Below are 13,968 nucleotides of genomic sequence, written 5' to 3'. Positions count from 1 at the left end.
TGCTTGTTGAGTAGCTTGCTCTTTGGGCAGATCTGATAATTGAAAGTTCGCTGTGTACACGGACGAGGTGTTTTATTGAATCAATAATACTTCTAATTTGCTTTCAAAGATAGTCCCACAAAGTTATACACTGGAAGTGTAAGGAAGCAATAATACAGGAAAAACACAGCTGTATTAGTCCAAAGGATGCTTGTTTCTCACAAAACAATGCCTGCAGTGCCACCTCCCAGTATCCTGAAACCTTTTGATAACCGTATGGCAGAGCTGAATGGCATTACCATATTGCAACATCAATCTTACCTATTTTTTCTGGTAACATTCTCTTTTCTTTCTTTTGTTTGTTTTCTTTATTTCCCCCCTTCCCCCCCAGTAACTGACTGTTACGCTGCAACACACTCCAGGTTTATTTGCCCTGTTGTGAGGCTTAAAATCTCTGGCCTTCACACTGGAAGGACTGGAATAGCCATCTGCCAGTGGCCATCCAGGCATTCACATACCTGCTCGGTTTTAGAGAGGATTAATGAGGGAACAGTAGAAGATACGGCAGTTTTTTGGCCTCCTAATCTTAGACCATATTCTCCAGGAATAAGAATTATCCAGCCTCCTCAGCAGCAAATATGCTTCTCTTAGATGTGTACTTAACCATAATTTTCTTTATCCTTTGAAAAATTTGCAGACTAGTGGTAGAGTAGCTGCTTTCAACATACTTTAAAGCAACATTTTCTTTTATCTGCATTGTTGGACCAAGTCAGAACTCTGCTTCAAGTCCTTCTAGCTGTAAGATAATCTTCTGCAACTGCACTCCTGCTGTCTCAGCTATTCGTGCCTCCCATCATGATGTTAGAGCTGGAAAATTAGATTTGTGTGATGGATGCCAAACTGCTGATCAGGAGGTGCTGCAGAATTTAGTGCTAATGTCTTATGGTTTGTCTTTGGAGGCGAGGATTGTGCTGCATCTTGGAAAACTGCTGGCAGTGGAGAGTGGTGCCCATGTTCTGACTTGTGTGGTGTCACCATATAGCTCTTCATCCTGCTCTTCAGTTGAACATCGTTTGGTTAAGGGCATCTAGTTCACAGAGGAGTTTGTCTTCTGAAGTGCCTTAGCCATATTTACTGATTTAATTGCCTTAGGGTTTTTAATGCTGAATTGCACGTAGTAGGAATTTCTTCCCTGCGTGAAGCCAGCCTATTAACATACAGATGTAGTCTGAGTGCAGGTACCAGGCTGTACCCTCTCATAGCGATCGTGATGCTGTTGGTTCAAGCTGTGGATTTTTGTATGTTAGGCAGTAGCAATTCAGTTATTTTTGCTACAAACGCAACATCTGTCAGCATTCTTAAGCCCTTGGCCTACAGGACAACCATCTGTTCTGGTATGATCTTCTTGGAAGCTGCCATGACTCTGGCAAGCATCCAGAATTTGAGCTGCAGCAACTCCTGATGCAGAAGTGGATTTGGCTTACTTTTCCCTGATTTTGTCACAAGCAGCATCATGGCCTGATACATTAATCCTTCTACCTTTATCCAAATAGTTTATTTGGGTAAATAAACTATTCACTGAACAGGCTGAGGTCCTATTGCCCTAAATCCCTTTGCTGTGCAGGTGTCTGTAAATGTTCCCTCAAGCCACCATCAACAATTATCTTAATTTAAATGTGACTTATAACAAACTTGGTTTTGCATTGCTTTATATTTATATAATATATATTATATATATAATATAATATATTTATATATGATACAACCTTCAGTACAGGTTTAGTTTTGCCTTTGGAGTATTTTTCAGCATTTTTTTTTCAAAGTAGTTGGTCATATTTGATTTCTGAAGTTTTTAAACATCAGAAAATTGAGAAGCAACCAGCAGCTTTTTTTCCCCTTGCTGGCAAATGGAGGCGATGACTTGAATTGGTGATGAACATCTTGGCTGGAAGTTGAACTGCCTGAATTCCTGTACAAAAATAATTCTTCTGGCTTAAAAAGAATTCTTGAATGTGGAGTTCATGCCAAATGCAGACATTAGTCTTACAGTACAGACCAGAGGTGGATCAGCTTAAAGCCTTTGTGTCCTCCTGTGGAGACAGAAGAGTTACTCCACTGCATCAAAGGTGTTGGCTCAAACTCTTGTGCATGTCCAAGATGCTCTTGCTCTGACTCATGGGAGCTGATGTGACACATGAAAGGACTTTTTTTGTGTTGGTCTTGGGGGCAAGCTTGTAGATGATGAGCTCATCAAATAGAGGGCTATTTAGCAGGTATTTGAAATTCAGACTAATTTTGGTGCTCTGCTACAAATTTTACATAGTTTTGAGCATGGAGCATTTATTTTCTCAAAAGCAAGCAAATAAGCAACATCCAAACAAAAATTGAGGCCAGTATTAACTTCTTTTTCAGAGATGTCTGGGCAGTAAGTGAACCCACATTACTGCCTGTCCGAAGTGCATCGTTTTATTGAAAATGTAATTACTCAATGAGTCTCTTAATCCTCTCCATGTTAACTTTCTATTTTTAGAAGCTTTGTAATCTTGCATGTTAATGCCTTTATGGATCATAGGCATTAAGTTTTGTACATAAAGTGCAGATGAGTAACAGTTGAGAAATGTAATGTTTTGGGAGCATTGCAGACTTATCCGTTTTTTTTATTCTGTGCATAAAAATGGAATATTCTTGAGTGCTTTGAGATGTTTGACTGACACCTGCTACTGAAGGGGGAGACTTTTTCCTGTGTTTTTACCAGGTATCTGGCTGCACTATAGTGCTTGCTGCAAGCAAGATTGTACATTTATGGAACTGTGGTCTGACTTAAAACACAGATCTATGACTCAGTGTTTTTAAAAAATATAGGCTAGTGACCAACAAAAATAGTGTGGACAACCACAGTCCGCAGAGTGAACTTGAGCCTTGATCTTTTGCAACCTTGACTTTCTTCCTGCCAGTGTTCAAGGTCATTCTTCAAGGACCAGGAGCTTTGTTGAATGTTTCTTGGATTTCACTGCAATGAATGAGCTTTGTATTTAAATGAGGAAGTTTCTCCTCAAAGTGCAAGTCTTACTGCTTTTTGTTCTCTGCCTATTTAAATGACGTCTAATATTGAAGTCTGTCATTAGACTTTCCATCTAGGGTGTTTTATCTTGAAACTTGAAGCTTTATGTACAGTCACAGATCTTCAGTATAGGATAGAACTTTTTTCAGTCACATTGATTATAACCAATTTTTTTTCCCCTGTTTTAGGAACCAATAAAATCACGTGCACCACAGCTTCATTTAGAATACAGGTTTTATAAACAACTTGGAAGTGTAGGTAAGTAAACCTGCCTTAAGCTTATAGAAAGTTTGTGATTTCTTTATTAAATCAAACATCACCATCGTATTTGTTGTGTAACTCTTACTTGAACTTACTGATCTAGGCAAATTCTTTTAGCCTTGTGCAAGTTTTGGAAGACTTTTGGTCAGAATAACATCATTGTGATGCTGGGTAGTTATGTGGACCTAGAAACTCGAGTTAGTGAGGATTGACTGATGCAGCAAATACCTACATGTGTTAGTAAAATGTAGGAACTGTTGATGAATGGAAAGTGATTTATGTATAAAATGACAGGCTTTGAAAAGGTGACGTGAAGTCTTAACAATCTAGGAAATTGTGTAAGAAGCATAGAGCTTTTCCAATGAAAACAGTATTTCAGATTTTTATTGTATTTACTAAATCATAAGAGTGTCCAAAAGCCTATGAGCTCAGTATCCTCTGCGCAACTGTAGTCAGCAGCAAATACGAGAAGAAAATAACAGGGTAAGACAAAGGTGAGGGTTGGGGCGTTGGGGTGGTTTGTTTGTTTTTCTGGCAAGCTCTCTGATTTCCCTAATACAGGGCTTGAGATTGTGTCTAATAGTGTTTGGATTTTTTCTTCCCTTAATTTATGATTCCTTTTAAACCAAACCTATATGGACTTTCAGCATGTGCTGTTTCCCATGGCAAGGATTTCCACAGCCTTGACTACCCACTGTGCAAGGAAGTGTCTCTGAAGCAAAGACATTCTCTGCTCCTTCTGTGCCTTGATCATGTAGTGACCTTGGGCTTTGGCAAGTTTCCTACGTTACTGTAATTTTTTTACACTTTATTCTGATTTTACTTTTCTAGTTTTCCCTGGATGGACCTAGCTTCTACTGGCAGAGGTTGCACTTGTATTACCAAAATGCTAAGTTGAACAGAAAGAAAGATGTATCTGCTCTGAGCTCATAATATGTGGGGCCCGAGCAGTTGTCTTGCATTTTTCCTTTCTGCTTGTTCCAATTAATTTTTCTAATCAGTTTCCTTCATTTTGTGTAGCACATCCTCTGGAGATTGGGTGCTATTGCACTTTACGCTTTGTGGCTTCTTTGCTCCTTACAGGATGCAGAATCTGGGATGTGGGAACCAAGTTGTCACTATTGGAAACACTAAAATTTGTTGCTGTTTTTAAACAGGACTTGTCTACTGAAATAAGGTGCTCTTTTCTATGTATTTTGTGTTCTGGTGGTAGTGTCTGGTACTGTGCACAAAGCTCCTGATAGGTTAATGTCATCAATTCATTCCAGTTACCTGTGCTTTTGACACTTAGGGCATTTCTGCTGAAGCCTATATACTAAATAAATCAAATGCCGGTTCACAGAATAAGTGATACACTTAATTGTGCTCTTCACTTCCTACTTGAGTCTTGTTGATGCTTGCCATCTCTGATACCCTGGCAACATATATCTCATGACACATGGATGGACCCCAATCTGCTTTTTCTGCACCTGTTGGCTTTCTACCACTCTTTAAAGATGTTATTGAGGAATTTCAAAACTGATCAGATGTTGGAGGCTTGGCTTTATTTTGCTTAGATTAAGTATTTTTATTGGGTTTTCTCCTGTTCCTAATGAATCTAAATTTTCCATCCTGCAACACATCCACACAGGGAATTTCTGCCCTATCTGACACTGTGCACACTTCTGTGTGCTGCCATCAGACCTGGAGATCTTATATTCAGGATCTCTCTTCCCTTCATTCTGGAAGCAGGGGGGGTGGGCTGACTCAAGCCTTTTTGCCAGTATTTGTCAAGAGACTATTGAGAAGCCTCATGAACAACATGAGTTGCTTCTATCTCTGTGTGGTCCCACGGGCATCACAAACCCAGCTCTGATAATCTGTTGAATGCCATTAGAAGCTCTTGTGCTATGGTTTTGCTAAAGCAACTGGAAATAGGCCAGGAGCTTGGATGGAGGATGTGAGCCACATCTCTGGTCTCTCCATGAAACTTGGAAGCTGAACAAAATAAATTTTGGTAGAGTCAGACTGCCAGGACCAGGGAGCCTTAGCTTTGTGTCTGCACACCACACTGAGAATTAGGGGAAGGCTGTCTGTCTGTAAAAACAGACTGGTGCTAACTATGTGCCAACCCTGGGGAAATAGATGGGTCTGTTCTCAGTGATGATGATAATGCCAGGCTCCCCTGAATGGTCTTTGCTTAAAAACTTCAATGACTCAAACAGCCAGCCTTGAACTTCCGGTAAGCACAACTGGTTACTTGGCATTATCATAGACTTGCCAAATGAAGACTAAAAGTGTCCAGACCCATGGTGTGTATGACTCAGAGGAGAACAACAGTAACGTTACATGTGACATACTGTTCAATAAATTAGCCAATTAATCTTGCCAAATAACGTGGCTGACTGCAAACCTCCCACAGTTAGCCTAAAAAATAAGACTAGTAAAAACATTGCTACAACGCTACAGTAGCAGCGTGTCCTTTTGTTAGTGCAACAGCTGCATTCAACTGCATGTACAACCAGATGGTCTCAGTGAGCAGCATCTCTGAGAAGTCAAAATTGTCATCACCTGCAGCATTTGTAGAAAAAAATGGCATTTTTTTCCTAATGAGAAGAATTTTTTAATAGTGATTTCCTTTTTTCTGGGTGTTCAGAATAAACATTTTAAAAATATGTTACTCTTGGATACTAATCATAGGAAGACTTGGTTTGGAATGGACCACCCTACTTGGCCATGAATCAAGTAGGAACCTTCTTGTAGGATAGCTTTGTGTGTGTCAAGAAAGATATTTCATCTCTACTATGTGACTGGATGGGTCCCCATGAAGTTGGGACTAGTCCAGAGGCAAGTGTTTTGTGGCAGTCGGCATTCCAAGAGAAAGGTCTTGGATGTTGAGAACTGCAGAAAAGTTCACCGTGACTTGCTTGCAATGTGCCAGATTAAAAAGTGCAACTTACACAGTCAGCAGCTTAAAGATTTTGTGCATCAAAACCCCTGCAGAAGCCCAACCAGTGTTGTTAAGGAGACATGAAGTGCTCGATCACACTGGTAGGACAAGTGTTACTTTTGGAGAGAAATTTGCAACTAGCTTTGTAATGCTGACTTGGGAGTCCGGTTCTGCTGGATATTGCATAAAATACTTTTGGGGGGCTTTTGCCCCAGAATTTTAGAACAATTCTACAGTTCAGTGCCTGAAGGACTTATGTTGGTATCGGTTACCTGCTTTGCTTGTTGCCATCATCAAAGACTAGCAAAGTTAGTCTTTATTTTTTTAAGCTATTCAGTCTAGTTTTGCATTTTCCTTAGTGTAGTTAAACAGTACCAAGTAGCCCAATAATTCAGGATGCTGTCAGAAGTTAATTCCTGGGATGAACATCCAGGTGAGATGTTTCTGTGTGAACAGAACACAGTTGTTCAGTGAACAGAGGAGAGCTGCCTTGTCCTTTCACAGCTACTCCGTGGCTCCCTGTGCCACATGCTCCATCAGCATTGATGCTTGAAGACTCTGACAAGGCACCGAAGTTGCATTTGTTACCTCCCATCAGCACCAGCTTCTTCATCTGCCGTGTGACTCGGATGAAGGTCAGTAGTCAGCTTGGATTAGCTGAGGAGAAGAGTGGATTTCTTGTGTCTTATGCTTCTTGAAGACTTATTTCACACAAGATTAATATATACTGGAGCAGTGAAGTGCTTGGTAAAGGGGTCGAAGCTGTATGAATGTAGCTCTTTGTGGTGCTTCTCAGAATAGCTCAGTCCTGGTGGATATATCAAATGTACTCTGAAGTAGCTAACAGAGGTAGTTCTGGGTCAGAAGTAACCAACTGACAAGACATCTCTGATGTGCTTCTGCAAGTTGTCAATACCATCTCTGATGTTTCAATGCCCCCCTGTAGTAAGAGAAACTACTAGCTGCCCTAGAATTTACTATCTTGCCCCTCAAAAATGTTTGTTTGTAGAAATGGGGTTTCATGATTCTTCCTTGAACTTCTCTACCCCTCAAAATAAGAGGCTAGGGCTTGCTGCACAGTGACCGTCTGCTGGTTTCTTCTGTCTCACTGTAGAATTGAATATTTAATAACCTAAAACAGCGTATGACTGCTTTACCTAAGTGTAGGCAGTAGAAACTAAAAAACCCAGACCACAGGCATGGAGTCAAAGACCCGATGGTCAGTCCATAGAGTGTCTCAGGAAAGGACGAGAATTCCTTTAGGTTTTAGGTAGTCTGGGATACAATCCGTTTGCTAACCAAGATAATTGGAGTAGTTTTAACAACCTCTGTGCAAACTAGTTTTGTTACTCTGTCATCAATCCTGTAAGATGCCAGTGTCATACTCAACTGTTTCGTAGTTGCTCTCTGTTGTAAAATCCATGTAAGCATGCACAAACATGCTGGCATAGAAGATTCATTCTGGCCTGGGCTATCCTCAGGATCTCGCTTTACTGGTGGTGGCACGGTTGCTCCTGAATTATTTTCTTGCTGGAAAGTTCCTGCCTGTGTACGAGCATGAGTAGCACAGCTGTCCACAAGAAGTCCAATTGTGATGAGTGTTCCCAAAATCAGGCTCTTGCTCTAGGACCATCTTTGAGGACTGGCCATTCCAGATGTTCCTCTCCTCCCCAAGGCTGGTTCCTCAGCAGCTGGGCTTCCCCTTGCTCTGAGGCTTTGTACAGCTGCTTAAATCTGCTGTTCCTGTACCTTGGGGACTAAAGGAGTTCCCGATCCAATTTGACTGGATGCTTTTACATCTCCTAGGGCTGACAGAAGTAGTTCCAGTCTCCAGCATTTTCTAGTGTTGGATCAGTCACTTGAGCATGTCATTTGCCACCTGTACTTGAAGTTTGTGGAGTAAAGGCTTGGCTTCTTACCATTCATAAAAAATCTTGAATAATCAGGCCCTACAGCTTGCAGGATAATGAGTAGAGGAGCTCCATCCCCACTGCTGGCTGATGTTTGAGTGTCTGGTTTCCCTTAAGTGTTGGGGTGGGAAAGCTGGTGTTAGCAGAGCAAAACTGAATTACTTTGACTGTGGTCAAACAGAGCCAGCCTAGCTCCTGAGATGGTTGTGTTTCCTGGGCATTGTACCAAAAGGCAAAGCTTTTGTTGTGCTTGAACCTCCTGCTGCTCACCCAGCAGCATCCCAGGACCCTCCTACTTAGTTTAGGGTGAATAAAGCGGTTCATGCAGCTTGCAGGAGGCCTACCAGGCCTGTTGGGCCACCTTCAGCAGCGGGGTCCTGCTGGTGGCACACAGAAGCCTTGGCAATTGTCTGTGTCTTTTGGGCTTATTTGACCTACCTGGTTTGAGGACCTTCAAAGGAATGGTCTTTTTGTTTTAAGGCTGGTGCCAGATTCTCATCTTTCCTTCAAGTTAAACTCTCCAACAGACTTCACAGGGGAAACATCTCTTCCGAAGTTTTTATTGGAAGCTCATCTTTTATCAGCAAGCAGTGCCCATGTTTCCCAGTCTCTGTTCCCGACTCTTCAGCAGCCTTTGGCTTGAGCTGCTCTTTCTCATGCGCAATGTGGACATGGCCATGCTTCTGTCTCTGCCCATCCCATCATTTGGATTTTTGGCTGCAGTCTGCCACAGCTCCTACGCATCCTTTTGCATACCCTGGTATTTCCAGCCAGCTTGTTCGAGTTTCGCATGGAGATACCGGCCTCTCCTGTTGATTAACTGCTCTGATCAGGATCTGGGCTGTCAGTGGAGGTTGTATGCAGTGCTGCTCAAGCCTGTAGTGTGTGAAAGGTGGATCCCACTGCTCTCAGCTCTAGTAGAAAACACTTTAAATGGGTTTTAAATTTGTGAAGCTTTTTAAACTTAAAACACTGCTGTGTTTCCTGTGGTAGGAACCTCGGTACCCTTACTCAGTGCCATAAGCACATCTCTTGGCTGCTAAGTGTTTAACATCTCTTTGCCAAAGGGAAGCTGAAGACACTGTTCGTGAACAGTTGTAGAAAGCTGTTGTGTTCCAGGGAAGAGAAGCATGACAAAGCTGTCTGCACGCCAAGGCACTGGGCTGCCCTGTCTGCTGGACGTGGCAGCAGAGCCCACAGAGCCACTCTGCATCGCTTCATATGAGGTGCAGGAGGGTGGGTGGCTGGATGCTGCAGGCACCTGTCTGTGCAGCCATAAAGCTAATGGCTCCCCTTATCCAGCTGCTATCGTATCCAACAGAGCTCACGTATCTGTGTCTGCAGAGCCTCCCAGTGGAAATGGAAGCCAAATGCTGAGACTTTAAGACAAGCTTTGACCGAAAGCTTTTTTTTTTTGCTTTTTTTTTTTCCCCTCTAGCTGTGCTCGTTGGAGGGGGAAAAAAGACTTACCTCTTTTTATAAGCCTTGCTTTGCTGAGAAGTTGAGACAAACATGTCTGCTGTGTTGATGTATGCTTGCAAAGCTTTAAGTTTTTCTTTTCCCCCGGAGTATGTTTGTCCCCTGAATAAACCTTTTCTCAAGGACAGGGAGCCCACTGCTGCGTGACCATTAGTGCATCACTGTGAGCCCAGATCCTCTTCGGATGGTGACTATGGCTGAAAAACATTTCCATGCAAACAGGAAACTGGTCTTTAATCTTGTGCTATCACACAAATAAATAATTTGCTGTGGTCTTGCGACATACTGACCTTCCAGCAGTGACCAGTAGATGTACAGGAATTGTTTTGTTTTGTTACTACATTTCAAAGCGTCACTTGCATCTTTCCTCTGTGACTGTTACTGCTATACCTAATGCCTTCCCTGTAAGCTTTGCCTTTGGAAGGTAAAATAGAGTAATGCTTATTTTCAGGTTTCTTTTGGCTGCACTGAGGTGATGATTGAGTTTCCGTATAGTGACAGCTTCTGCCTGTGCACATAGTGTGAAGAAGTCATGCATTTTTGATTCAGTAGTAGTTTATTTTTATATCAGCTGGCAGATGAGTCACACCTTTCCCCACTCCTTTGCAGTCCCACCTTGGCACATGTGATTCATAGCAGTCTGGTGTCAACATGCGTTGAGTTTCATCCACTAGCTGTGTAGCCATTGCTCATCCCCAAGACTGATAGGTGATGTTGGCAAGTAGATGTCAGATGTAATGAGCCTCTACGGTGTTGTGGTGGAAAGCAGGAGTCTAATATGTTGGAGAATCCCAGGAAACCAACAAGATCTCTGCTCTCCCCAGCCCACGCAACAGATGAGTCACAGCGTACGAGCAGAATATACTGAGTCAAGGAGGGTACGTCGTTACATATAGAATATCTACAGATTCTGTGGTTTTGTTTTAATTCCTGCTCTGTAAACAAGTTCACCTCTAACGAAGTATGGAATCTGTGTGTTTACTTTTGGACCTCCTTCTGTTGCACAACTTGCTAGAGCAAAGCAGTCTGTTTACTTGTCAGGAAGTAGGACCAAGGAAAATGAAGGTGGTATAAATAACTGAGCCTTTACATAGACTATTCAATATTTGCATATATATTTTTCAGCATAGCTGGGCTGTCTGCTTCTCCATACTGCATATTAAGTTAGCTTTTCAGAGTTGCCTGCGTCGAGCATGTTTTTCTCATTCAGTGTTGCTCTTGCTTTACTCATGACCTGCTGCATGCTTTGTACGTACCAGTGACCTTTATAAAGAAATTCTTTCCATGCTGGTTGCACAATGTTGTCCTTCACACAGCAATTAGGTAGGGGTCATTTTGGTAAGACTTGTTACATGGATGGATGTAAACAAGTCACCATGGTGGAGTGTGCTGCCAATACCAGCTATTTCAGGGGGAACTCGCTGTGGGCAACGCTTTGCCCCAAGCAAGCAGGAGTAACTCGAGGCCACATAAGTGAGTGTTAATGCAAGATGTCTACACCCCTGTTTAATTAAGGAGTGCGAACATAGGCATTAGCCATTGCTGTAGTTGCTTTAATCTTCAGAAATCCCACTCATATTTGCCACCTTGATGAAAAAGCTGCCATGGCTGGGAGTTGAGCCAGCACAAAACCCCACAGCAAGGTGCTGGTTTGGGGCAGGAGAGAGCTGCTGGGTAGGGATTGCCCCTCTGCTCCCCAACGTGGGTTTGTGGGGGCGTGGAGCAACACGTGGCCATTGCCTGAAGTACGTTTGTGTCCTGTTTCTTTGTATGAAAAGGTTTGTTCGTAGCTGTCATGCTACAACACTCTGGGTGAGCACTGCAGCCTCCTTGTTAGAAATATTTGGAAATATTTTAGAATGTCAGTGTTCAGTTACTACAAGTATTTAATAAGTGACTTATCTGTGCACAATGATACAAAACTGGTATACTTTGTGCACAAAGTGACTTGTGCCTTTGGGTCACATCTCATGTTTAATCATTTCCCTACTTCAGATACCTGTGATAGGCCCTAGCGCTTGTTTTAAGCTGTTGGGTTAATTTTCTAACAGTGAGGAAAAACTCCCTTCGTTTGCAAAACTTGCAAAGAAGTGTGCCACGGGCAATAGGTTTGAGATGTCTCAGCAAGGAGACGTGGTTTCATTCATCTGAAACTGGCCTTTTCAAACAAAAAGTGCAACATGTGGAGGTCCCTCACACTTAGCAGCACCGTTAATGAAGCTGATGATCACCATTCTTTCTAAAGTCAGGGCAGTCCAATGAACTTTTGAACTGGAGGGATCTCTGACTTCAGAGCTTTTGAAATGCAAAATAAAATGTAGTGGATTACTGTAACACACCCAGTTAAAGCCTGTCTGCATTCAGGGCTGGCTTGCTGTTGATCTCTGAAGAATATTTTGCTATCTAAAAATACTTATGTTTTGGGTTGGTTTTTTAATGTGGCAGTTCCCTTCTTAGGAAGGGCTTCCTGGATGTGCACATTTCAGATCTCCTTTAACATCAGAAGTTTTGACTTCCTTAGGCTAAATTTAGGCTTTGTCAATTGGAAGCTATCAGATGCTTTTAAAGCAAGGCCATTAATATTTGAATATGAGTTTAGGGCAGTTTCCTTTTTAATATTTCGAACAGTCCTTGTGCATCTCCTACTCTTCCGGTATTCATTGCAGTAATCACAAATCAAACCCAGCGACACAGGGCAGTGTGCAGAGGGGAACAGCAGAGTGCTGGGAAGCTGAAAATGCCTTTCCTGCAGACACTTTTCCTTGTAGGCTGACATGCCCTGCAATGGTGGTCATAAATCTGTAGCTGTTGGACTCATCTGAGTCATCCCAGATGCCTCGTTCGGTTCTTCTGACAGACAGCAGTGTCTGCTAAGCATGGGTTGGTGTGCTGCTGGCCCAACTGCTGCAAGAGTCCGGCTGGAGGGATGGGGGGGGGGGGGCGGGGCGGGCATTTAATCATCAAGGTCTCTGTTCTGCTTCTAGTGCTTTCTAGCCAGCCCTGAGCTAACATCTCTCGTGCTTGCTAGCAGCCCAGGTTTTGCTTGGGACTTTGAGTGCCTCCGCTATTTGAGCGAGGAGATGAAAATACTCAGTGTTTGAAGGTAAACTTAGGAATTTATATTTACATTGAATGGTAAACCCAGTTAGCAATTAGAGCCCCTATGATTAATAAGGATGTAGCAACCAGTTAGCCTCAGTGTTCTGCTTTCATTGTTTACCCCTTTCCTACCTAGCCCTTGTATGAAAACTTTTCAAGCTGTCGGGATGCTGCACTTAGCTCTAGACCTCAATTAATTTCTATAAAAGTCAATTCATTTTCTGGAGGGCTGGACATCAGGTGTTGAGTACTGCCTCGATTCAAACCAAGCTGATTCCCTTTTGGAAGACGAGTGCCTGTTTTAGTAGGATCCCTTTCATATGTTCGTGCTTCCCAAGCACAGAAGCATCCTGTGGATGCTGAAGGTTTTTAAGGTGCTCTTCACATTAAAGAGGAAAACATTTGAGTTGTGCCAGAGAGGTTTGACGCAAGTGAAGTTCTGGTACGTAGGGCTGCCCACCTCCCAGAGTGGCTATTAAATGGGTTTGGAGTTTGCATTTCTGAGCCGTGCCCTGCCTGCTATTCAAAAACTTCCTTCCATTTCAGACATAAGCCACAGACTCTGCTTCTGAATCTATCATGGATCCAGGTATGCCAGAGGAACTTCCCAACAAGCTCTGCCCTGGGTGGAGACCTGCTGTTTTGTAGTAATTTTTCTGTCTGAAAGTAACAGTTTTTCTGAAGGAAACTCTGTTCCTACCTGCTGGTACTCAGCTATCTTAGGGTGAAACAGAGATGATATCTGGAGGTAGTATTTTATTTAGCTCCTGTGAATGTCTGTTTTGCAGGAAGTTCTCTTGCCATAAGAGGGAGTGGGAGGTTTTCCAACAGGCTGGAAGGACTGTGTGGGTAACACTTTCCTACTAATCTGAAAAAAACCTTTTTCCCCTCAAACACTGCAATAGTTACGGGACTGATGAATGCCACTCTCTTGACTTGTGGAGAGTTTGCATATCTTTGACACTGAGCATCCGTCACTTATTAGTTTGATGCTATTGTGGGAGCAAATGTCTTATCTCATGGCTTTTTAATCAGTCCTCCTGTTGGGTCCTGTGCTGATGCTAAACCATCTTTGATTGCAGCACAAAGTATTCCTATCAAGCAGCCCTCTCAGTAGGACCAGCATGAGTGCTGTGGGGCCAAGCTGCACCCACGGCTTTGCAAGCAGGTCTCAGCATAGCTGGGGGGTGGCACGTAGGGTTGTGCTGCCAGAAATACCACCCAGATTGTCCCACCATGGTCTGGCATGC

General features: G+C 42.8%; 1 protein-coding gene across 7 annotated transcripts in view; it reads left to right on the top strand.

Moving 5' to 3' along the window:
- The window catches only part of CSNK1G1 (casein kinase 1 gamma 1), a 108,240-nt gene that overhangs the window by 52,498 nt on the left and 41,774 nt on the right, over positions 1-13,968 (top strand). For all 7 annotated transcript variants that reach the window (XM_055819132.1, XM_055819152.1, XM_055819112.1 and 4 more), the window contains one exon: positions 3,229-3,298. In XM_055819132.1, the coding sequence (XP_055675107.1) occupies positions 3,229-3,298 (70 nt within the window). The remainder of the gene's footprint in view (positions 1-3,228; positions 3,299-13,968) is intronic.

This window comes from Falco peregrinus, chromosome 1, assembly GCF_023634155.1.
Source record: "Falco peregrinus isolate bFalPer1 chromosome 1, bFalPer1.pri, whole genome shotgun sequence".
Taxonomy (NCBI): domain Eukaryota; kingdom Metazoa; phylum Chordata; class Aves; order Falconiformes; family Falconidae; genus Falco; species Falco peregrinus.
This window is presented reverse-complemented; position numbering and strand designations above follow the sequence as displayed.